At 44.9% G+C, this 22,826-nt stretch overlaps 3 protein-coding genes and 1 non-coding gene across 11 annotated transcripts in view; 2 read left to right on the forward strand and 2 right to left on the reverse strand.

The window, feature by feature from the left end:
* klhl5 (kelch-like family member 5) overlaps window positions 1-9,889 on the reverse strand; it is a 28,638-nt gene extending 18,749 nt beyond the window's left edge. Inside the window, exon 1 of the mRNA XM_061771231.1 lies at window positions 9,797-9,889. Coding sequence (XP_061627215.1) covers window positions 9,797-9,798 — 2 coding nt within the window. The 5' untranslated portion in view covers window positions 9,799-9,889. The remainder of the gene's footprint in view (window positions 1-9,796) is intronic.
* LOC133477024 (uncharacterized) lies at window positions 9,853-14,114 on the forward strand. 5 transcript variants are annotated; one of them, XM_061771242.1, is made up of 9 exons: window positions 9,853-10,101; window positions 10,771-11,034; window positions 11,864-12,118; window positions 12,399-12,509; window positions 12,615-12,662; window positions 12,996-13,031; window positions 13,111-13,152; window positions 13,243-13,275; window positions 13,969-14,114. In XM_061771242.1, the coding sequence occupies exons 1-9, from the start codon at window positions 10,014-10,016 to the stop codon at window positions 14,043-14,045; spliced, it is 954 nt and encodes a 317-aa protein (XP_061627226.1). In that variant the 5' UTR covers window positions 9,853-10,013; the 3' UTR covers window positions 14,046-14,114. The 5 variants fall into 5 exon arrangements, with proteins under 5 accessions (XP_061627226.1, XP_061627227.1, XP_061627228.1 ...); XM_061771246.1 differs by having other exon boundaries at window positions 9,856-10,101; window positions 10,815-11,034; XM_061771245.1 differs by having other exon boundaries at window positions 9,857-10,101; window positions 10,785-11,034.
* Window positions 14,115-14,378: 264 nt separating this feature from the next.
* fam114a1 (family with sequence similarity 114 member A1) lies at window positions 14,379-22,214 on the reverse strand. 4 transcript variants are annotated; one of them, XM_061771235.1, is made up of 13 exons: window positions 21,933-22,213; window positions 20,496-20,765; window positions 20,239-20,323; window positions 19,934-20,157; window positions 19,390-19,524; window positions 19,136-19,288; window positions 18,925-19,060; window positions 17,493-17,575; window positions 17,106-17,294; window positions 16,899-17,038; window positions 16,358-16,430; window positions 16,201-16,254; window positions 14,985-15,273 (listed from the first exon to the last, which is right to left on the reverse strand). In XM_061771235.1, exons 2-13 carry the CDS (start codon window positions 20,757-20,759, stop codon window positions 15,154-15,156), a joined length of 1,656 nt encoding a protein of 551 aa, XP_061627219.1. In that variant the 5' UTR covers window positions 20,760-20,765; window positions 21,933-22,213; the 3' UTR covers window positions 14,985-15,153. The 4 variants fall into 4 exon arrangements, with proteins under 4 accessions (XP_061627218.1, XP_061627220.1, XP_061627219.1 ...); XM_061771237.1 differs by lacking the exon at window positions 16,358-16,430 and having other exon boundaries at window positions 15,135-15,273; window positions 21,933-22,214; XM_061771234.1 differs by lacking the exons at window positions 16,201-16,254; window positions 16,358-16,430 and having other exon boundaries at window positions 14,379-15,273; window positions 21,933-22,214.
* Window positions 22,215-22,669: 455 nt separating this feature from the next.
* trnap-agg (transfer RNA proline (anticodon AGG)) lies at window positions 22,670-22,741 on the forward strand. The gene has a single exon. It is a non-coding gene; the product is annotated as a tRNA-Pro (tRNA).
* The last annotated feature ends 85 nt before the right edge of the window (window positions 22,742-22,826 follow it).

Consider the following 22,826-nt stretch of genomic DNA (forward strand, 5'->3'; position numbering starts at 1 on the left):
CTCAATTCTTTGCAACTGTACGTGAAGAAACTTTGTTGTTAAACGGTCGGACTATTTGCTCATGCAGTTGTTCACAAAGTGGTGAACCTCATCCTAAACCGATCCTTTTCGGGGATGCTCCTCTTATATGCAATCGTAACACTGAGCAGTGTCCAATGAACCTGTTCACCCGTGGAATGTTCCAAACGGATGTTTTTTGAGCATTCCTCAACTTTCCCAGTCTTTTGTCACCCCTGTCCCAGCTTTTTGGGGAAATTGTTACAGGCATCAAATTCGAAATGAGAGAATATTTGCAAAAAACTAACAACATTCCTCAATTTGAACATTAACTCGCTCATCTTTGCAGTGTATTCAATGGAATATAGGTTGAAAAGGATTTGCACATCATTGTGTTCTGTGTTTACAGTTGACACAATGTCCCAACTTCATTGGAAATGGCTTTTGAATTATTGGTCTCTTGGCTGTATTGTGCGGTCATCCAGGCTAAAAAGTCAAAATGGACGTATTTATGACACGTGCAGTACACGCGCACGTCTAGAAAAATGACACGGTGAAATCCCATTCACGCATTTCACACTTGATAATCATCCCATTTGTGTGCAGTCAGCCACGCGCATATAGTACACAAGCAACACACTTAATTAGCACAGAACAACACCAAGAGCATGCACACAGTAAGGTGTGCTTTCATGCATCAGTGTTCTCTTTCCCTCTTTCTGTTTTCTTCGCAATCCTGTTTTGCTCCCAGCCAACTCTCCGCCTCCCAATTTCAAATGTGCCGTTCTCGCTATGATGCTGTGAGCGTCGATTCCTTCAGGTGTGGACCCACAGGGACAACCGAGTCATTTTTCGACACCAATCACCCTATGCTGCTTACGTACACAAACGACCGGCTACGTATACAATGTATATGAATGCATGCCGCAACATAAAATGCATGACTAGATTCTTTTATTCTTACAAAATGCACAGTCGATGTACCACATCATCATTATTGATCACGTTGGGGTACAGACACAAATAGTTATATTGTCGCTGTCTGCTATCAAATTACGCACACTTGGTGATCCCCCACATATTCGAAGCCATCATTAACTTTGCCCCTCAATATATCGCCAACCAGAGTTGGCAGGTTAAAAATGAAAAAACAGTTATCCAGTGCAGTGAAAAAGCATTTCCCACTTCTCAAATTCTGTTTCCCCACTTGAATGTTGAACATCATCAAACGATAAATATCACACGCTCAGTGCCTACTAGCATTGTGTGATCGTACAATATGTCCATTGGTATGCAGACAGGTCCGTCCTGGGGACTCGAGCTAAGCGAATGATCATTCCTCAACATTGACACCCACAGATGGAGGAGTGTGCGTGTGTCTGAATTATAATGACGCTGATATCTGGTGGCGCGCGAATAAACAGTAAATGACATTTAGACACACCAGAAGACTTGGCAACGTCGGAGTCTGTATGCGCCATTTCATTTGATCATTTCCCTATTATCCTCCTTGACATCGGTCGATGCGGAAATAACCCAGATCGAGGACGGCATCCTCGGTGCTCTGCGTGCGTGCGTGTGTGCGCGCTGCACTTCACCTGCATGCACGGCGTGTGCGTCTTAGCTCCAGGTCGTTGTCCTCCGAAAAGAGAACGAACCACGCTTCACGTCGGTCGAGTAGTCAGCACATTGGCAAACGGTATTTAAGACGACGAGCGTCTCGGCCTGATGATCAGTGGAGCAGCGAGTCCGTCTCCACGTTTTGATGAGCCCCTCTCATGACCACCTCAATCTTGCCACGAATTTCCTCACTCACTTCTCTCCATTCCATTTCCGAAGCTTCTGCGAAAGGTTGGCCTGACAGAGAATATTGTGAGAAGGTCACTGAAAATAAATGTGATCCGAGAGACGGCTAGACAGCTGGCAGAGGTCAGGGGTTGAATCGCCGTAGCCGTGCGTTCACTGCCGTGTTTTATTCAACGCGAGTGTTGCGAACGCGTAGCTGGGAAACAGGCAGCATGGCAAGCGTGGCACAGACTGCGGCCATTTTACCATAATCGTTAGTTGCAGTGAACGCTCGAATTAAAGGTCAAACACATCCGTCCGAAGAAACAGGTCATCCTGCCATTTCTTTATTTTCCATTTCTGTAGGAAACAATACAATTCATCTTATCCAGCGTCAGACTGTCAGCAACATATATCGCAAAATTTAAATGATGAATTGTTTTCTCCTGTGAAATCCATTGAAGGACCCGCGACTCAGGGAGATGGTATATGTTCTTGACCAAAATAACAAGCAAGAGTCATGGCTCGAAAAAGTCTCTCTCTCGTTCATAAAGACACAAGGCTTCACAGGTTGGAATGTTATATAGGGGGAAATCATGGAAAGCACACACACACACTGACACGCATGAATGCACATAACAGCTCTACTCAGGCTCTCGAGCTGGTGTCCCTTAATGGTCTGTGAGGGAAACAGGAGAAGAAAAGCTGGGAGTGCAAGCAGAGAATGCAAACTGCCACATTGAACCACTTTTGGTGTCTCTGTGCATCTGTTTGCCTCTTCCACGGGAAAAGAAGAAAAGAGCAGCACTATCAAAGTTCGGGCTCCAGCCGGACACTGTGTGCCATTAGCTGCTAAACACACACACACATATATCACTGATCACAAAAAAAAACGATCACCAATCCAATCACAAGATGGAGCAATGTGTCTATTTAAATGACTTTATTCATGAGTGGATATACATGTGTACTGTATATGAGTATCTTCAAAAGTATTCATTCGCCCGTCCAGTGATTCCTAACCAGTGTGCAAATTAGCACATTTGATGTAACTGCTCAAAAAATTATTAATTTACAAGAAATAATGGATATTTGTGACAGACAGAACAAATAAACACTTCTATTAGATGGCAGGAAGTACATACAGTAATTACTGACTATCTCCTTTTTGTGACATTTTTGTTTGTTGGTGTGCCGTGAGATTTTCCAATTGTAAAATATTTGTCTTTGCTCCATAAAGGTTGGAAATCACTGCTCTAGTCACATCGTGTATTCTATTCAGTCAGGTCAAATCAACATTACAACGTGACAGACACACACATCCAAACTTTAGAGCATGATTCGACAGAACGGCGGTACAACCGTCAGTGCTAGCACTAGCTTGCTAGGCTACATAACGTTTTGTTGCCTGCTTGCGAGCCGTATCGTATTCAAAGTACGTGAACATACCTCAAGCGAGCCTTAAATGAACGCAATCGCCCGAGCACCGGTGACCACCACGACACATTTTCCCCCCATTTTGTTCTTATAATACACACGTCGTAATGTCGTCGCGATGGTAACGAGTGTATCTGGTCGCGTTTGAGTTGACAAGATAAAGCCCAGTGATTGTAAAAGATGGGATGCGGTGATATAGGAATACAAGATTTTATTGCAGTAGTCTGACATAGTGCAATTGTGAAAGAAAGTGTTTTACAACAATACTTAACTATATACATAATATAAGATGGCGCTGTCACCAAAATGCACTAGTGCACTCAATGAATGAGGCGATCGTTCGTTGCAAAATATCAACACTCTCTCCCGTGTTGTCACCCGTTTCCTGTCTTTGCTTCTTCCTTGACAATCGTGGCATGTTTTTGCGGCTCTATAAAAAAAATAATAAAAAAAGAATACAGTACAGTATATTGTATGTGGAACCTCAAAACCCGATACAAGGTCAGTTTCTCCGTTGCAGCGCTCTAGTAGATGTGCGGTGCTCAATTGCCTGCTGTGTTGCCAACTTGTTTTTCTCACAATCGTCCAGTTCAGTCACTTTTGGCTGCATCGCTCTTTGTGCGACAAGGTTAACTGTCATTTTTTTGGGAGGCCGGGCACAGTGTTAGGGGGGCACTGTCCCTCCCGCCCCCTAGAACCGCTAATGGTGTTTTGTCACTGACATAGGCCAACGTCAGCCGTCTCTTCGTGACCCCCTGCAGGGGCCCGAGACAAATGGCTGGTTTTCCTGCCCTGTTGCGGCGTCTCCGACCACATTGTTAGTGAAAAGAACAGAATCCATAAATCAACAGCATGTGTGCAGGCAGCTCTTTGAATGACTCCGATGAGGTCATACGAGGCTGATAGTTTACAAATATTCAAGCCAAGGCTCGGTTGTAATGCGCTATTTGCTCTGCGACAATTTCTCATGTGTATGAATTGGACAAACAATGTGTAATCTCCTTTTAGCGTGTGTGTGTGTGTGTGTGTGTGTTTCCAGGCACTTTTGAGCAGGTCTTTTAAGAATAGCTGAGGCATCAGGTTTGCAGCTGCCTACAAAAGGACAGAACACACATCCTGAATTATTAATGGGAATGAAAACAAGAGGATTTTTTTCTTTTTATGTCAGTAACTGTCCCGCATGCTTTTCTTCGCTAGCAGCCATCGGGCACCTGTGTAGCTCTGCCATGACTGCAACGCTCAACTGGTGCTCAGTTCAGAATACAGCAAACGTGCTTGTGAACGCATGTTTGACAGACAGACGGACGGATGAATAAACACACACACACACACACACACTTTACCAAGCGCTTACAGTAAGTATATTTCATCAGCCCTTATCTTTTTCTACTGGTTCTCATCTCTTCTTCCAATTTCCCCAGCTGAAAAAAAAACAGCTATGGTATCTGTGTCATTTCCCTGCTTTTTTTTTTTTTTTTTTCCATACTGGTGCAGTGTCCTCTTTTCCTGTTCCCTCTCTCTGTAAATGGGCGGAGAGAGGAGAGAAAGCGGAAGGCATGAGACTGAGCAAGAGATGGAAAATGAGAGAGAGAGAGCATTCACAGCCAAATAAAGAGCAGGCCTTAACAATTGAATCTGCCCCCAAGCGGCAAACCAATCGCAGAAATTGAGAATGAAACCGCGGAAATGAGAATGAGATACGGGCCGCCGCCGACGGCTCCACCATACTGTGATAAATTATTCGAGGTCAAAAGCTGGTCTGAAGACTCCTAAATGTTCAACGTCAAACGTTAAAACCAAAGAGAGTGAATCATACATGTGAGCGGAAATGAACAAAACTCTACAGTCAGTGTTGCCACGACGACCGGTACTTTTGGAAATGTAGTTGGTTACAATTACAAGTTACCCTGTTGATGTAACTGGTAATAATAGTGTAACTATTTCAATCACTTGCTCAAATTAATATAACTAATTACAATTGATTACATTTTGCTGACTTCTTAATTTTGAATGAATGCATCAACAGGACCCTTGGATGTTTCTTTCAAAAAATGAATTAAAACCATAGATAATTATTTTGGAATGAACCACGTTTGTTCTTTACACAAATACTAAACTGAAAACAAAGCATGATGAAATTTAAATAAATAAGAAGTGTGTTTGTTGCATTACACGTGGACTGCATGTGGAAAACCACCATACTATAGCATGTTGACCTAATGGCAAATGTGCACAATTTAGACAATATCACTTCATATGACAAACCAGATAAGTGAATGTTCCATAGAAAAGTCCAAAGTTATAAAGATGAAACTGTTCATTTTTTCATTTTGTCATTTAATTAGATAATCTAGTTACATGCGATTAGTTACTCCCCAACACTGTGTACAGTACTGAAAAGTTAAACGTTGAAATATTCAACTACAGCGGATGACTACAAAGTCAAACACAATCTGCTGGTTCACTTTGATGTTCTTGCAGCACATTTTTTCCCAAGGACAAAAAATGTAAATTAATTAGTTTGTTCCAGACTCAAAATAGATAGCATGTAGCTACATGCTATTTAGTACGTTAGCATCTGCCTGGTAAAAGATATTTTGTACATGCAATATCAACTGTGAATTGCTATTTATCATGATTCATTATATTTCTCTTATTGTACGCAGCCGATGTCCGATCAATTTCTTGTTCCGAGGTTATCGTCGCGCATTTCGTCTTTGCCGTCAATGGTAGCTTTTGGTGACATAGAACTGCTGCTGCATCCGCCACAGCGAAATGAGCACGTCGTGCCTGAGAATCATTTGAAATGTGTGGATGCGGCATTCTAAGTTAAACAAACTACATCCGCAAGCTCGTCTATTGTTTGGCCTGAGGAAAGTCACCCCCAAACATAAACCTAAGAGAGAAAGAGAGAGATAGGCATGCTGGAATATGGATGCAATGGAATTGTTGACATTATTTCTTGGTGTCTTGTGGCTCTTTAGGAACAAATATAGAGAATATTTTCGACGAGAACACAAACGAGGGGGGCTGCCATCGGGGTGGCCACCCCTGGCCAAAACGTACCTCCGCCCCTGTATACAAGCAATTCAAAAGTCTGTTTTCCATAGAATGTTCCCTTTAAAATACGTTCGCAATGTTATTTCTGACATTAGGACGTCGGAATAACAAGTTCAAACATTAATAAATTGCTGACATTCAATGTAAAAGCACAGTAAATTCAAGTCAATTTGTCGTTTGGCAAGCAAAAACGTGAGTGAGAAAGTCACAGGTGGTTTCTTTTATTGCACTGATGATAAAAAAAAAAATCATCATCGGGCTCAGGCACGGGCGTAAAATGGCCAATCTGGCCTCCAAGCACCAAAAGGCATTTTGTGGCTAAGTGCAGGATAAAAGAAACAGGCAGATGAAACATGCTGAGAATACAAATGAGCACATGGTTAGCTTTTAGCCAGAGATAGTGACTCAGCATTAATCAGCACTCAGTGGGATAATTACAGGAGGGGTCATTTCAAGGACATCGGCTGACTACGCAGGGAGCTTTTAGCTTTCACCTTGTTTACCGGCAGAGCGCAAGAATGAATTCCATCAACAGATGAGAGAGTTGATGGAATACAGTTAACAGAACAACGCAATCGCTTGCTCTGTATTATATTTCGCATGAAACTACCAGCTAGACACGCTTGTTTTTCAGCTAGAACAGGAATAAAACGACCCAGAAATAAAAATGCGTTTGATGTGTTTTTTCTCCCCAAACATCAGCGCAAAGGCCCATTTTTAGTCTCGCGGGTGAAAGTAGTCGAGACGCTTCGCAGCGGTTTTATGGCACGGAAATGCTGTGCTCATCTTTCATCATCCTTTTCCAAGCGCTCTATAAATAGCACACACACACACACACACACACACCTTTATCTAGCCATCTTTAGTGGACATAAAAGTCTACACACCCCTCTTTTTTGTGTGATATAAAAACACTTGCCACCATTTAAATTGCCTCTCATTAATCCCAACTCAATGTCAACTGTTCTAGTAGGCTTTTCTTGACATTTGTTGCTTTCTAGCAGAAGCCTGAAGATTTTGGGCTAACACTTTGACGAGGGCCCCCTCGATGCTGCGTCGGCGTTCTTTCAAACAACAACTTTGGTTTTAGCGGACCTGAACACATTTTCCCATGTGTGTTTACGGTATTTCATCAATGAAAACGTTTTGAAATGATTTTTTTAAATCACAAGACCAAGCATTATAATATTAGTTTGTATTCTTTTTTTTATATCCACGCTAGCGACGAATCTGTAGCTCTCTATCGCTTGTTCGTCAGCTAGCTATTTGTCATGCTGCGTTGAATGTGTTGGTTTGTGGTTTGATTGTGTTAATGATCCATTTTTATTGAAAGTGCTGCATGCAAAAATTTATTTTCCCAAGAGGCCTGTAAAATTTGATGGTGCAAATGGAGACCAATAAAGCCCTTTTAAGTGTAAATGTTTATGTTGAGTCATAAAAACACAACGAGATATTCTCAGGTACCTTGACAAGCATGCGGATTTTCACCCAGTCAATTGAAAGAGTGAAGACACATTTTTATCGTTTGCGCTCTGAGTTGTTTTTTATTTTTTTTGGGGGGGGGGGCACTTAGAGCTCATTGATTTAAAAAGATTTTATTGACGTGGCATTTTCACACCCCAAAAGGTTACAGACAGCAGAGGGGAGAGCCAGAAAGTCAGACAAAGGGGATGGATGCAACTCGCACTCGTCGGCAAAGAAGTGACCTTGAAGGCCCGTGAAGGACAATAAAACAGGATTATTCCAACATGGTGGAGAAGGGAAGAGAAAGAAAGGAAAAGATTCCAAGCAACAATAAATGGACATCTTTCTGCGCAAAGACAGAAAGAGAGCAAGATTCATTTCAACTGAAGGAGGACAACGTTCATCTCCGTGTCATTTCTGCACAATGATTCATAAAGCCTGAGAGGCGACGCCTTACTGCTTACACAGCACTAAATCATCGGGCATTCCTTCCTCTTCCGTCGCATCCGCAACTTGCTTTCATTTCCCAATATTTGTCGCTGATTCTTCTCTTCAATCGCAGCTATTCAATCAAAAGTCCAGGAAAATATCTTGCCTATAGGCCCAGATCAGAAAAATGTATAACATTTAATCCCACATATTTTCACAGGCAGCTCGGCGGGCGACCGGTTAGCACGTCTGCCTCACAGTTCTGAGGTTGCGGGTTCAAATCCGGCCTCGCCTGTGTGGAGTTTGCACGTTCTCCCCGTGCCTGCGCGGGTTTTCTCCGGGCACTCCGCTTTCCTCCCGCACCCCGAAAACATGCGCGCTAGGTTGATTGAAGACTCAAAATTGCCCGTAGGTGTGAATGTGATTGCCAATGTTTTTTTTTGCCTATATGCACCCTGCGATTGGCTGGCGACCGGTGCAGGGCGTGCCCCGCCTCTCGCCCCAAGTCAGCTGTGATAGGCGCCAGCACGCCCGCAAGCCGCGTGACGTGAAGCGCTACGGAAAATGGATGAATGGATGGATGTCTTCACATACGTAGCTAGCTGTTTTTGTGCCTAGCAAAAAAAGGATGCAATTCTATAATAGTATTGTAGTTTTCCGACATATTGAGAAGGTCAAGATTCTCATACAAACCTAGACACAACAGCACGAGGTCTCTCTTCGAGAAATTCCATATTTGGATCTTTAAATACTCGTCAAGAGTATGTGACGGGTCTGGGTATTTTCTGTGTGTAAACATTTACGACTGTAATGACCTGAAAAGTTGCGCAGGTTTTAAAAAAAGAACCTCAATGTGTTTCTGCTATTTTGGGATAGCATATTTTGCTCCCAGTGTGATATAGTGCACTTGTACGACACCAGCGCGAACACAGTTGTAAGCTAGCATCACATTTTGGATGCTATCAGCTGAAACGAGACGACGCGAGTGTCGGCGGGCGCCGTGAACCGAGTCAACTGCGCGACCGATGAGTCTGACGCAGTTATCGTTCGGGATCGCAGCTCGCGACGTGTTCAACGGTGTAGCGGAGATGAGGCCTAACCTGCTCGCTCCGCCTCTCGCCGTATTTCGGTGTCTTCGCGTGTTTAGCCTCAAGCACCCGACCGTAAATATCGACAAGTCACGCCAGTGCAAAAAAAAAAAAAAACGTATCACTTTTTTGTGTGCGTGTGTGTTTTAGGTAATTTTTAGAATGGCGTGTTGATCATTGATCACCGTTTCCAACAGCAACAGAAACACGGTGACCAACTACAGAATTGAACCATGGCAATGTTATTATTAGATGAGCTGATCATTCATTGTAAACTGCAACCTTTCCACCTTTCACTTCAACATCTTGGATTCTTCAAACCAGAGAAGTTTTTCCGTCACTATCGTTATGGCTTCGGTAATACTGCTTGCTGTCATTTGATTTGGCATTCGCAACAGGACTCTCGAAACAAATACTATGTTTTTGTTCACAAATGAGTCCAAACTTTAATTCTTCGAGCGCATGCCATCGCTCCCCGCATACGCGTCACAAAATCTCCCGACACACTCGTTCAGACACAAAACGTCTCGACTCACATTGCAGCGAAACATCCGTTTGTGCGTGAAGGTGGCAGGAAGTTCGAGTGGAAGTGAAGCGTTGCGCTGCGGCGAGGGCGAGGGCCTCGTTGCTTCGCCGCCTGCCTCGTCTTCAACTGAGAGCCGAAACGGAGACGCGACCGAAGAGGAACACGCGAGGGAGGCGGATTAGCACAAGTTGAAAGTCACACGAGAGAGTGTGTGCGCGCCTGCGAGCATGACGAGGACAATCGCGGTGAAGATTCTCGTCCTTGTGATTTTCATCGTCGTCGTCTGCCTTCCAGAATTTTGGACTTTATACAGAGGTGAGCCATTGAACGTGTGTGCGTATAGCGTGTGAAAACCTTCGACAGGAAGTGCTTCTTAGTTTGCTACAGCTGACATTTGAGCATTTCGCTCCGTATCCCGTTGAGCCGTCTTTCCCAATTGTTCTTTTTTGGGGTTTTTTTCCCTCTCACGAATGTAAATTTGTTTCATGCAATGTGGAAGTGTTCGACGCTTGGTCATATTGTTTTGGCTTTCCCAGCCGCCGTAACGCAGGGTCGCGCAGGTCAGCCGAGTCAAATCCTTGATGCTCTTTTCTTTATAATCAAATAGCGGGCACATATTTGTTCTTGCCAAAAAGCTTTTTGATTCATTTGTTTGACACGAATTTTTTTTACATACGGGTCAGCTCACAAATGATTATAAAATCTAAACATATCAAATCAAATATAATAGATATAAAGTGTCCAAAAGACTGTTAAGAAATGGTGTTCAACCGCATCTCAGGCTTAGGGTTAGGCCGCCTTTGTCATCGGCGCCACTCGTAGTCGACCATTTCCGCCTCGCCGAACTTTGAAAAGACAATTTGCTCTCTCTGGGCTCTCGGAGACGTGCTCACACATGGTGGTTTCCTCGCTTCCCGTTTGTCTTGTGAGAAACGTTCCATTTTTCAACGTTACCCCGCTTCCTTCCGGTTGCTTACTTGAAAGAGTCCCAAATCAAGCTGCTGTGTTTGCCGTGCGAACGGGACAAGCGAGGGAGGAGGACGGATGACAGCTCCGCAGATGCTGAGATGAGAAGAAAGAGGTCACGTGACCTTCCTCGCATCCCAGGAGGTGAGAGCCGGCGGGAGGCCTGCAACGAGACGGATGCCGACGGCGGCCCGGCGGCGGACGACGCGCGCGCAAGTTGCTACACGTGCGAAACGCTCGGGAGTGGGCCGCAATTACAAAGCGACAACCGCTCCACTTCAGGTAACACGCAACACAATATGTTGATGGTCGCACTACATCTCTTGAAAATACACTCTCGGGACATAACATTAGGGATGCCCGCACAAACTAGAAATCAAAATTGCTTAAAAGGTTAACCGAAATACTAGTAGTCTCCCCATGCTACACTTCTGGTTAAAACAAGACCTTTGTTGCAAATATTGAATTTTTACACAGCTCTTGTATTACAGCTCATTACTGTGTACGTGTACTTAATGAAGAGTCCAATGAGTGTAAATCTATTAATGATGCGCAATTAAAAGATTTGCAACAATTTGGAGAGGAAACAAAAAAGGATTTATTTGTTTAATTATTCCATTTACATTTTGTTTATACAAATTATAAATATACAATTTGAAAGGTAATTTTCCCTCTCCACACACACATTTTTAATTGAATGCAAAAAAATGAATACAATACAAATGAAATGCAAAACCCTTTCTTTCTATATATTTGCCAGTTATTATGCTTTCCCCCCACTCTATCAGCTGTTATTATCCGATTGGCCGGTAGAAATCACACGGTTACCCTGCCTTTTGACTACCGTTTAAAACCGTTCTGTGGTCAGCGCTACACAAAAGGCAAATGCTTGACACAGGACGCCACGCAATGTGTTGGCCACGTTGTAACATTTCCTGTCAAGTGTGTCAAATGTGGCAATTTGTGGGGGGGGGGGGAATTGTCGTGTGTTGCTCTTCACTTGAAACAAACGTATTAAGCACCGTAAAGTTCGAAATGTTATAAAAGGGTTACCGTGCCATCTAAAGAGTGGCTAGTTTTTCCCTTTGAAACATTTTCCCATTTCCCGCAGCAAAGGTTCACATTGAGATGTCGGTGAAGCTTCCAGTCGGAGATGCGAACTTCCTGAAGCTCGCCTTCTACGGCCACCAAACTAGCAGCTGGCTGCACCTTTGGCCACCCGACGACGAGACGGACGATGGCGGCCAGGCGGCGGCGTCTTCGTGCTGCCGGCCGGCGCCGTCCGATCGTGTCGTCTGTCTGCTGAGACTTTCAAATCGCACCATTTGGAGTGCCGCCCGAAACGAGAAGTTTCTGCAGACACAAGGTTTGTGTGAGAATTTACCACTAACACGTTCTGTCGGTATTTTACAGCTTTGCCGAAATAGTGTTCAGTTTGTATCGACACCAGCAAAGCGGTTTAGTTTTTGTGCTTGTAGTTTTAAAGGTCCCGTATTTTGCCTATTTTGACCTCTATAGTATCTTCTGATCAAAAGGCAGAAACTTTTCACGCGGCTCTCGTATTTGTGCTCGCCGGCTTGTGCGAATGTTGTTGAGTCTGCTTGCAAATTGTCGTGCGCGTTGTGTCTTTGCTGCCTCTGGCCCAGACGAGTGGGGCGGTGCGTTCAGGATCCTCTGGCTGGTTCTCTCGTGCGCGGTATTGCTGACTTTGACTTCGGCTTTCCTCAGACAAATGAAGCGGAACGGACACTGCTGTAGTAAGACGCACGCACATTAGGACACTTTGTTGACGTCAGTGCACACAAAGCATCCAAAGCAGAAAATTGAATCGAACTTGCCTGCACGTATTTTCTGTCCGTCAGAGAAAGTGCATCCTCTCGGTTATGGCTTCACTGAGCAGCAGTTCAAAGGTGAATATAGTATCCAGTCTCTCTCTCTCTCTCACTTACTTTGCAGCTCGCGTTCGTGTTTCTAATTCACATTGACTCAAGTTTGTTCCAATGAGCAATTTCCATATTGGCAAAAACATCGGCGCGTCAGAGCAAATTCCAGAAGGGTCAACATCAGCAATTCTGATCTTTTGCTCAAAACGTTTTGTTTTTTTTTCTTCCCAAGACTGCAAAAGTCTTTTGAAATTCAGAACATGTTAATTGCGTTTCACTACCAAAACAGACAAATTACCAATAATCTGTAAAAATGCCGAACCACGTCACAAATAATATAAGATCCTATCTCTTGATTAGGTGGACGCAAAGACACCGAGATCAGCATTCTAAAAGGTAACTTGTATCACATTTGAAATTCATGTGCGGGCATTTCAAATGACATGACTTTAATTATTAATTGAAATGCTTTAAGGGAGAAACAGTCATCATCATGAGCCTCGTCCGACATGCTCCGGTGAGTAAGAAAATACAACAACGTTATTAGCATTTCCCAGAAAAAAGGTGAATCGATTCACTAACGATGAGTTGAATTTTTTTACGACAGGACTACCGTCCATCGAAGAGATCGAAGTCGCTGGTAGGAAATCATAAGACGCACATCTGGATGGATGAAACTTCATGTTCGCCATCTTCATTTTGCACACGATGTACAAACTGTACTGGATGGAAATGTGGACCACGCTCACGTTACTGGGAAAGCAACATCGTCATGTGACAATTACAACGGAAAGATTATCATCAAGTGTTGCAATCACTCTTGAACATCTGAGGCTTAATTTTAAGATAAGTAACCATAATGTACAGCTGAACACAAAAGTACATAACATTTTACAATTGTGGTGTTTGGTGGGGGAGCAAAACAAAATTATATATATATATATATTTTTTTACTAAACAAATCATTTGGGGGGTGGGGGTTAGCAACATTTTTAGGGGGGGGGCTAAAGACCCCGGAAAATTGGCTTAACCATAAACAACCAAATCAATTTGGGGGAGGTGAAGAACATTTTAGGGGGACTGAGATTGGAATTGGAAATTGAAGTGATACTTCTTAAAAAGTTTGTTTGCTTTCAGTACATACCGTACAGAATATAAAAGCTTCCAGAGTGAGCAAGTCACTTATTCATTTCAACTCTGCGGATTTATCTTTTAAAAATAGGAAGTTCCCCATGTAAAATGCATGCTATATTTCGTTTGTACTAGCAACCATCGCCAATGTGCGTCTGGCGCCACTGTGGCACAACAGTGAGGATATTTCTTTTTCTTCCAGCTAATCTTCATCACCGTCCAACAGTGAGTTTCGCTCACAGAGGAGCTGAGCTGCTGATTGACAGAACGCAGCTTTAATCTCACTAAGAAAAATCATCATCATCCGTCCACAACTCAAATGGGAATAAATATCTGCAACACAAAGAAGCTCTTAGGTGTCTTCATTTTTTTTTTCCCCAAACTTGACATCCACAAATGTTCATACATGAATTAGTTTGCAAAGTTGCACATCATTTTGCAGAACGGATGAAGGGAAAACATTCTTTTTTTTTTGGCTCTCTAAGTGTTGATGGTTAAAAGGCAACATTAGGAAGGACACTAAAAATGTTCATTTGAAAAAATAATCATAAAATAAAATAAAAACTTGGTTCCCAGCAACTAAAATAACAAAAACCGAGCCCATGGCCGACATCTCATCAGAGCATTTATTTCATAGTTACACATTACGGTCTACATTTGCATTGCAGCAGAGTAGCGCGAATGTTGGGCAAATGCATTTGCGTCAGGGTCGTATCAGTTGGAGCGTTTAGATGTCAAAAATCGTGAATCGTAATCGTGAATGCTGGCATTTTTAAGAAAAAAATATTTCTAGTGTCAGTCAGTGCAAAGAGTGCTTAGCATATTTTTTTAAATACATGAATGTAAACGCTGACACATTTTGGTTATGCTGAGTTTTTGGAGACGGTTACACTGGTCAACAACAAATTCAATGTCGAGGATTTTTCTTTCCCGCCAATTTCAAACAATTTGGACGTGCTGAATCCAAATCTCGCATCGGTCTTGCTCAATCAGGTGAACTTTTTGAATTATGGCCACGTTTTACAGGTACTTACTACGTTCATCAAGGTCTAGTATTCAAAGTTTGTAACATTTGATTAATACACTTACCAACCAACTTGGCATAAAAACCTGACCTGAACAAGAGACACGGATGTCATTTCCCGATTCAGCCATGCAAAACGGTCCTAAATCGTTTTTTTGTAAGCCGGTGTTATCTTTGTATTCAGCACTTGGCGAGACGCGTCCGAGTCAAAACAAAAACAGGGTCAGCGACACATACAAGCTGCCTGCCGACCAGGTTAACTTTGCATTATACACATAAACAAACCGCTTCTGACAACGTACTTCGAAGCTCTTAGTTTGGAAATTCTTAGCGTTTCTGTACAATAAATTGCTTGCGTGTGTGTTAGTGCTGCACGTGCGGTTCTGCGCAGGTTCCGTCGCGTTGGCTCTGGATGTGGGAAATCTGCAAGACGGGCAGCAGAAGCTGGAAGGCGTTCTGGATGTAGTTGGTGCTGTTGGAGGCCTGAGGACACAACAGACCCAAGACCTTAACGTCACCGCCGTCACATCACGTAACAATTCAAAACAGAGAAACAGTTGGAGAAATTTTGAGTTGGTTTCAGAAAATCATCGCAAAAGTTTTTTTGGGGGGGGGGGGGAAAGACCGATTACGGTCACGCGCGACGGCAGTCGGCAAGATGCCCGCATCGTCACCTTTTTTGCAAAAGTCCAGGCGGTGTTGTTTTTATTCTTCACGATTAACAGCGGTTAACTTCTTTTTACAGAAAACGGATTTGTGATGTAGCTTCAGTGTTTGACAAAAACATTAACACGGTTGCTTATGTTTGAACTGATACTGTATGACCATAGTGAGCGTCAAAGGTTTTATGATGGTTGATATGATATTGATAACTGTATTTATAGAATTTTGCTATGGGAAGAACCAAGAAAGATAAAATGGAAATTTACAAAAATACGACAAATTGTGATGTCATCCCAATACAGTCAAACCTCAATCCATTGCAGGATGGTGCTCAGCCTCTGATTGGTCCAGATTTCAAAACTATATTTATATATCAGCATAATATGGTTATATGCTATGTCGGGGAGTAACTGTCCATCCATCCATCCCTTTTCTGTAGCGCTTATCCTCACGCGGGTTGCGGGCGTGCTGGCGCCCATCCCGGCTGACTTTGGGCGAGAGGCGGGTTACACCCTGAACCGGTCGCCAGCCGATCGCGGGGCAGATAGAAACATAGCGACCATTCGTTTGTTTTGCTATCATTTCATTCTTTTTGTAAAGAACAAATATGTGGTTAATACCAAAATAGTGATCTATGGTTTTGATCCACTTTTTTTTTTTTATATAAGAAAAGAAATCAAAATGTAGAGTGCGCACGCAACAATGCTTATAACGTCTGTACCGCCGCCTGCGAGGCGCAGCTCTCACCTCCAGCAGAACACCGTCGACCAGCGGGCTCAGCTCCTCGGCTTTCCTCCGACACTGAAAGTGACGGGCGACAATGTGGAGGAATTCACAATGGATTTGAAATCTCCTTTGGGCAGACGCGGTTACAATCTTCCGCACCGGCTCGGCTCACGCTTACCCCGACGAGGAGCAGCGCGTCCGAGAACATTCTGGCCAAACGCTCCACCTCCTCGCACATGGCGCACGTCAACCTGCCGGCAAGGCGGACAACACCTCGCTGATGTCACTCACACTATATGCCAATCTTCTTCTTTACATGTTTACACTTTAGATTGGGCCATTTTTTGATATGCTGTAATGTACATATTCAATTATTTATGAAGCACTTACTTTTCAAAAAGAAGCACTTTAATAGAAGGACTTAATAAATGGAGTTGCACAAATAAAGGCGATTCTGATTCAGTAAGTGTGCGCGCAGAAACACACAAAACAGACAAAAATGCATACACGCACATACATGCATGTGCACACAGAAACCACACACACACACACACACAAAAACACATGCACACACACACACACACGCTCTCTCTCACACACAAACACACTCATTCACTTTCTCTCACACACTCACGCACACACTCACAAAAACTCGCATGTATACACTTGCTTTGGCCGCCCACCCCCACACGCACACGCACACATTCTCGCACACGCACCTGGCGAGGACGCGCGCCCGCTCCCCGGCCGCTTTCTCCCGCTCGCGCCCGTGGAGGACGAGTTCGGCCACCTTGTGGAGCTGCTCGATGCTTCGGGCCGTCACTTCCGCCAGACTGCCGACGGACGACGCGTAGACGGCCTGCGGAACAAACGGCGATTGAAAGATGGTTCCGGTTCGGCGTCCCGCCGCGCCCATGAGCCCTGACCTCCGCAGATTTCAGCCCGTCCTCCTCCTCCTTCATCTTTGCCTCCTGTTCCTCCCTCTTCTCCTCCTGCGCCGCGCCATCGTCGCCCTCCTCCTCGTCTCCCTTCTCCTCCCGCGTCTCCCTGACAACCGTCTCCGTGGCGACAGGCCGCGCCACCTCGCCGACCCAACGGCGGGCGCTCATCCGAGCCTGGAGATGCACAATTAGGAGCCTAACCTTTTTTTTTTTTTTTCCCAACTTTATTTCCAAAAGACGCGGCCAATGTGACCGTTTTAAAAATCACATGTGGGCAAACAAAAGATTGCCCGTGCCTGCTGCAGATCCTGCAAAGGTGCCGTTTCTTCTGTGGCCCAAAATACAAATGCTCGTGTTGTGCGCGTCTTTTACCTTATTGAGTTTGTCCGGTGTGGCGGCGATGTGAAGCTCAAACAGCAACTCCGTGACGACACTCACAAACTCTTCATCAGCTTCTACAAGAATACACAAACAAACACAAACGCACAGCGCAAACCAGGTCAGCCACTTTTCGGAAAGTGAGAGTTACTTCCTGGGTACCGATTGATGGCGACCAGTTTGAAATCACAAACGTGCTCAAATTTCATTTCATCATTTTCTTCTTTGTGAAGACACAGATCATGTTAATGACTTGTCACAATAATTGTCAACAATGATTTAACAGAGTAGGAAACAGATAAAATACCAATATGCAAAACTTTATTTCTATCAATTGCTTACATCTACAACTTTTTTTGTTTTTTAGGAAATCACAATTTTCAGCTATTTTTAGAACAGGCCCCGGGGTTATTCGTGCGGTCCTTGGGGGCACCAGGTCGGTGACCCCTGTGTGTCTATTCGGGCACCTTTGAAAATGTATATTATATAATGATTCATGTGTATAATTGAATTACTTGAAAAATGATTCATGCGTATAACGGAATCATGTATAACGGTACATAATAAACCTTTTCAAAGATGCCTTAATAGTCACATGAAAACAAGAAATGTTGTCGTGTGATGTCACGCGTGAAATCAGCCCATCAATCTTCAGCAAAACTGACGCGACGCATCTTTCGTCGGAGATAATGGACATTTTGAAAACCAAAGCTGCGAATGTCGCCATTGAGGGGGAAACGTGCATATCGCGTGCCCGGGCAGAACGACGAAGAGTTCTTTACCGACTGCGCGTGCAGAGGTTCGCGACATTTTATTTGCAGAGGTTGGGAGAGCGGCCAAATATTCGACTCAACTTGAACTACTGTTAATTTACAAATTCACTTAAGTCAACAGAAAAATGCTCGTACAAGTAAAAGTGAGTGAGTACTCCGTGACAAAAAACACTTAAGTACGGAGTAAGTTACCAGTTAGTATTTATTGATGAAATGATGTATTTCTTTAGTTGTTTCATGACTGAAAAACAACGCGTGTGTCTTTAGTGCCGTGCAAACATTGAGGACTGCTTTTTCTCCGTGCTCCTTTTAGATGCGCACAAGCCGTTCTACAGTGCACAACAGAACCCGCTCAACTGTCTGAGTGGGTTGGGAATGGAATAAACTAAAGTATGTTGCATTACAAGTACGCTGACAATAGAGTCAATGTCGTTCGCTACGGCCTACCTCCGGTTAGCCGTCATTAAAGTTACCGGATTTTGTTTTATAGTTTGCAAATAATCAAGATTAAGAGCGGTAAACTTCTTTTTACACTTGTATAGTAGCTCGAAATGTTCTCGTTGTTTCAAAGTTGCCGGCAGAGTTGAGCAAGATATTGTTTCTCCCGTTTCCAACGGGGAACACGATTTGAAATCCCGATTGCCCCCACTTACCCTTCGCCGGCTCTCCGTCGCCACTCTCCTCGTCCTTTTCTTCCTTGCGGCTGATGAAGACTTCCTTGATGCAAATCAGCTCCTTCTTCACCTCCTCCTGCTCGTCCTCCTCCAGGGAGGAGAGGAACGCTTGGACCTGCAGGGGGCGCCGGGCTTTATTTATCAACGCGCCCGATATTTCGTCGGTCTTTCTCAAAAGGTATTGGCCGACCTCGCCCTCGCTCTCGTTGGACAGGATCTCGAGGGCCTCCAGGTGGGACAAGCCCTGGTAGTCGTCGAAAAGAATCCCATAATGGGCCGTCGGTGCGCTCACGGGCTGCTCGCTCAGGCGTGCTCGCTCCTTCTCCTTGGCTTCCTTCAACATCTACAAAAAACAACAAGAGTGAAGACGAGAGGTGGGAGCCTCCCGCCAGACGGCGTGCCGTCTCTTCCCGTGAACGAGTGCGACGGTGCGCTGCCACATGCCTGACTCAGCGTGGCCGTCTTCTGCATCAGCGTCTTGGTCCTTTTGAAACCGGGGTCGCTCTCAGCCAGAACGGTCATGGTCTTCTTCCCGATGAATTCCAAGGCGTCGAGACCGCCGCTGATCACAGATTTACCCTGAGAGTCCCGGTGTGACAGAACATTATATAAATATTTTTCTTTGTCAGGGAAATATCCAAATAGTGGGCATTTAAAGGGAGGGGTTTTGGGTTTTATTTTGGGAGGGAACCACCTCAAAAACAAGTACTGGCAGTTTATTCCCGCCTACTCAAGAATTTTCTTTGGGGGGGGGGGGGGGTTAAAAAAAAAAAAAAAGTGTTCAATAACGGGTTTGACTGTTAAGAAACCACTGCGCTGGAGGGAAAACAACCAATCTGAGAAAGACGGAATGACTGTGGAGGTGTCAAGATTCCCAGAAAAGAAATTTGAATCAAATGTGGACGGGGGGACATCCAAATAATGACGCCCACAACTTCTTTGGCAGAGGCAACGACAGGAAAGACTTTTCTTGATGATGTTTCCTCACCGTGTTCTGCACAACATTGGAGATGGCAGAGAAGACGCCCCTGTTGGAGGCGGACTCTCGGAGGCCCGTCAGCCGGACGCTTTCCACTGCGCCCTCCGGCTCGCCCTCCGGCTCGTCCTCCGTCGCGTCCTCCGTCGCGTCCTCTCTGGCCTCCTCCCCCAGCGATGTCCCGCGGAGACGCAGAGCTTCTCCCGCCTTCGCCTTCGCCGACGTCAAACCGTGACCTGCCGCGCGCAAAGAGCGGAAGGTGACGACGCCCAGAAGAAGGCGGAGCGCGCACGGACGAGCTCGGGTGTGAGACGTACCCACTGTGGAGGTGGCGCTGCTCAGAAGGGATTTGCCCCACGAACCCCAACCTCCCCACGCTCGATCGCTGCCCGGACGCGAGCTCTGCGCACAACAACGCATGTCGTCACACGGCACATCCACGATCCACTCTTCACGTTCACAAATTCAAAAAAATTATGTATAAATGCCGTGGTATAGCCTCATTGCACACTATATCATTAGTTTGTTTTTCGTTGAACTTCACATTTCTCAAAAGGAATCGAGTGTCTCGCACATCTTTGTCGTCCTCCGCAGCGTCTGGCTCCAGGCTCACTGATTGGTCACATTCAGTCAGCTGATCCTCAGGTTGCGCCGGACTCTCGGAGGAAGTCGGGGTCTCTCCGGTGAGGTCGCTCGGCCCCTCGGGGGTCTCCGGGACGCCGCGGGAGCTCCGCGGAGGCCGGCGATCTTCGGCGGGGGCTTCGGGGACACGGTGGGCGCAGCTGAGGTCGGAGTGCGGCGGGGGGGTCTCCGCTTCAGAGGGGGCGGACTGGGACATGGTGGTCTGGAAGTGGAGATCATGACAGTTTGGAATCAACGGAAACCGGCGGCCGTTCCCATTCGCGCGTCAGGCCGCCGGAAATAAACGAATCCCGAATCTGAATCATCGTTTAGACAAAAATGGCCCACAGGTGGCTGATGGGAAAATGGAAAATGCAAAATGGCTCCCCTGGATTTCAAGGGCCCGTTTTTTCAATTTTGCTCCAATGATTGACATTTGACCGGATACGGCACTGAGCCTTGTTATTTCTTTTGTATGGTTTGTGTTCCATGGCTACTTGTTGTCCTGGACCGAGACACTCTTGCTCAAGAGATTTTTAATCTCAGCGAGGTTATCCTGGTCAAACAAATTCAAATACAAAGAAACAACCAAACAAATCAAAACGTTAACCGTGTTGGTGATTTTCAGTGTGTCAGCAGGCCTGACTGATCCAAAACGCTTGAATGAATTTGTCACTAAAAGCACGCGACGAGAACAATTTTCAGCTTGATATTAGTTTCAAGTCATCCCTAATTGGGAGCAAAAGGAAATAATAAAATTCCATTTGACAAAGCCTACATATGAAACAAAGTTCTCTCTCCAGTTACAGCAAAACAAACGAACAGAAAACATGAGTTCATGTTTGAATTGCGAGTTGCTGTATCGGCGTGATTGATTGGAATCCAACGGACAAAAAAGATGCCACGCAACAGCGCCGCCTGCTGGTTAACAGCCGCACATATGCGCAACGCTCTGTCATCCTGTCTTGTTGAAACTTGCAGTTTGTTTGCAGAAACTTTGATACGACTTTTTTTTTTTTTAAAACGGTTTTGACGTCAAGCAGTGTACCCAAGATAAACCTCGTACAGTAGAGAAAAAAATATATATGACTCGCATGCATTATTTCTTAAGCTACCCAAAGCATCCATTTCAATGTATGACAACCTTTTCCGCGTGTCAAAAAGTTCTCTTAATTATTTATCCGACGAATGTCGAGGAGAACTTCCAAACAATGGCAAATACACAAGAGCGCGCACGCTTGCCAACGTGACGATCGCGCTCCAGTTGACTGTATGATTGCCCCAAAACGCTTTGAGTTGTGCGGATATTTTCTTGAAAGATGTTCGTCGCGGGCTGCAACAACAACTTAGTGTTGTTCGGGTGTGTGAAAGTAGTGACAGCGTAACTCACCGGTTGGGTGCCAGTAACCGGCCGGCGGCGCCTCCGAGTTCCGCTCCGCCACGTCGGCAGGCCGCTGAGCGTCGGCGCCCGAGACCAACAACAACGGCCGAGAGGCTTCCCCGCGCCTCCCTCAAAGCGTCGTCTCCGCCGGCAGGAAGCGAAGATTATCACACGTGGCGAGATGTTTGCCTCCTTCGCATCTTCAACGACAACTGTACGGATTGACGAAGAGCAAAAAGTGTCAAGATGACGACTTGCGCCTCCGTGGAACGATCACAAGCTGGTCCAGTTTCCTGCGCTGTCATTGGTTAAATCGGTGTCACATGGCTTCCGGCCACCATCTTGTTAGCCGCACTTCCAATTCGGAATGTTTGCCCAAATGTTTCATTTTTTCTGTGGCCGAAGTCTGCACGGATGCTTCGATTCCCGAGAAACCCACAAAGACCACCTCTTCATTTAAAACCAAAATAAAGCCACTATTTCACTTCCTAACACGAGGCTAATTGTGTCGTTATGGTCAGTTGTAGCTAGTCGCTGTCATCCAATTGTTTTACATCGTTTTAGTGTGGCAATAAACTGGTCCAACCAAGTACAGCATACGAAAGCCGTGTGAAAAGGGCATGTATTAAAGATATGCTTGTATATTCAGTTAACATTAAGCAATATTCAACACAATGAATTTCCTTGGTTTAGAATTCGTTTCTGAGCGTTTAAGATCATGTGCTACACTGGTTAATCCCTGGTGTGGCTCGTTGGTCTAGGGGTATGATTCTCGCTTAGGGTGCGAGAGGTCCCGGGTTCAAATCCCGGACGAGCCCGGTTTTTTTTTTTTTTTTTTTTTTTAAACTTCAAATTTCACCGCCTTCAAAGCGAATTCCACTGATGAACAATGAAGACGCAAAT

This window comes from Phyllopteryx taeniolatus, chromosome 4 (genome assembly GCF_024500385.1).
Source record: "Phyllopteryx taeniolatus isolate TA_2022b chromosome 4, UOR_Ptae_1.2, whole genome shotgun sequence".
In the NCBI taxonomy this organism is placed as follows: domain Eukaryota; kingdom Metazoa; phylum Chordata; class Actinopteri; order Syngnathiformes; family Syngnathidae; genus Phyllopteryx; species Phyllopteryx taeniolatus.

What these genes read in the sequence shown, in the direction of transcription:
- LOC133477024 (XM_061771242.1), top strand. Translation starts at nt 10,014, where the DNA reads ATGACGAGGACAATCGCGGTGAAGATTCTCGTCCTTGTGATTTTCATC. An exon ending in CACTGAGCAGCAGTTCAAAG is followed by an intron (nt 12,663 to 12,995) that starts GTGAATATAGTA and finishes TCTCTTGATTAG; the next exon opens with GTGGACGCAAAGACACCGAG. An exon ending in GCCTCGTCCGACATGCTCCG is followed by an intron (nt 13,153 to 13,242) that starts GTGAGTAAGAAA and finishes TTTTTACGACAG; the next exon opens with GACTACCGTCCATCGAAGAG.
- fam114a1 (XM_061771234.1), bottom strand. Translation starts at nt 20,759, where the DNA reads ATGTCCCAGTCCGCCCCCTCTGAAGCGGAGACCCCCCCGCCGCACTCC. An exon ending in CGACGGAGAGCCGGCGAAGG is followed by an intron (nt 17,576 to 18,924) that starts GTAAGTGGGGGC and finishes GTATTCTTGTAG; the next exon opens with AAGCTGATGAAGAGTTTGTG. An exon ending in ACGGGCTGAAATCTGCGGAG is followed by an intron (nt 17,039 to 17,105) that starts GTCAGGGCTCAT and finishes TTTGTTCCGCAG; the next exon opens with GCCGTCTACGCGTCGTCCGT.